This window comes from Emiliania huxleyi (assembly GCF_000372725.1).
Source record: "Emiliania huxleyi CCMP1516 chromosome Unknown EMIHUscaffold_1949, whole genome shotgun sequence".
Classification (NCBI taxonomy): Eukaryota; Haptophyta; order Isochrysidales; family Noelaerhabdaceae; genus Emiliania; species Emiliania huxleyi.
The window spans coordinates 1-1,382 of NW_005200641.1; the positions used below are offsets into that span (position 1 = coordinate 1).

General features: G+C 70.3%; 1 protein-coding gene across 1 annotated transcript in view; it reads left to right on the forward strand.

Annotated features, from left to right (window-relative positions):
* Positions 1-862: 862 nt before the first annotated feature.
* Positions 863-1,382, forward strand: part of EMIHUDRAFT_123208 (hypothetical protein) — a gene marked incomplete at both ends in the record, with an annotated part of 3,190 nt that continues 2,670 nt past the window's right edge. Inside the window, one exon of the mRNA XM_005782045.1 lies at positions 863-1,324. Within this exon, the coding sequence (XP_005782102.1) occupies positions 863-1,324 (462 nt within the window). The remainder of the gene's footprint in view (positions 1,325-1,382) is intronic.

A 1,382-nucleotide genomic window follows, 5' to 3' on the forward strand; every position in this document is an offset into this window, starting at 1 on the left:
CCACCGCCCCAACTCCAGACGGCGCCGTCGGCGGTGAGGGCGAGGCTGTGGCCATCTCCAGCCGACACGCTCACGGCGCGCTCGTCACCCAGCGTTGACGGGAGGCGGGTCGGCGTGTTGAGCCGCGTCACGCCCTCGCCGTGGCCGAGAAGGCCTGGTAATTCCTCCTCGTCCTCCTCCTCCTCCTCCTCCCCCTCCGTTGCCGCTGACCCGCACGACGAGAGCTGCCCCTTGCCGTCGATGAAGACGCTGTGCCGTTCGCCTGCGGACACCCTCGCCGGCGGGTTGGCCTTGCGCAGGAGCGCGGCGAAGCACAGCCACCGCACGGCGCAGCTCTCGCCCTCCGGCTGCGGCGGCAGCTCGAAGCCGCGCTCTTGCGCCCACAAGCGGATGCCCTGCTCCGCTAGCGAGGCGTGGAAGAGCAGCGAGACGGCCGCGGCGCGAGCGATGTCGGCGGGGCTGTCGAAGCGGGAGAGGGCGCGCTCGAGGAGCTCCCTGGGGAGGTCGAGGAGCCGGGCGGGCGGCGGCGCGACTGGCGAGGGGGCGGCGGCGGCGGCGGAGGCGAGGGTGCGCGAGCGGCGGCGCGGCGGTTGTGGACATCGCGAACAAAAGAAATAAAGCGAAAGAAGAAAACCCGTCTGGTAAAGAAAGAAAGAAAGAAAACACAGAACCCAAGGGAGGGATGGGAGAACGGCACGCCGCCACCACACAGGGATTTTAAACCCGTCTTGTAGTTGCCGCCGCTTCAGCTGCGCGGTGTTCGCAGACCCCTCGAGGCTGACAGCAGAGTCGGCTGGGGCTCTGCTACCTCTTGCCGCACACGCGGGCATTTCGCGAGACAATGCGTCGCCTCCGGCCGTCCATGCGCGCGGCCAACGCCTCGGAGGCGATCGTCGAGCGCATCATCGCCACGCACCTCCGTCCCGGCATCGCCAACCTCGCGCCTGGGACGGCGCACTGGTCGCCGCCCGAGCGCCTCGTCGAGGCGGCGCTGCGCGGCGACGGCGGGTATGGCGACATCCGCGGCGAGCCGGCGCTGCTGGCAGCGCTGCGCGAGGAGCACGGGCGCGAGCACGTCATGGTGACACCCGGCGCCAACCAGGCGTTCGTGCACGCGCTGCTGTCCACCTGTGACGTCGGCGACGAGGTGCTTCTCTGGCGGCCCTACTACTTTTCGCACCTGGTCGCGCTTCAGCTCCTCGGCCTTGTGCCTGTCTTCGCCGACTGCGACGAGCGAGGCGAGCCGACGCACGACCTACATCAATGCCATCAACAGTGCAGCCTCTGCTCTCCACTACGGGTAGGCCTGCCGACGCCCGGCGCCGTGCGCGCCTCCGCCTCGCGCCCCGGCGGCCGGCTGAGGGCGGTGGTGCTGGTCTCCC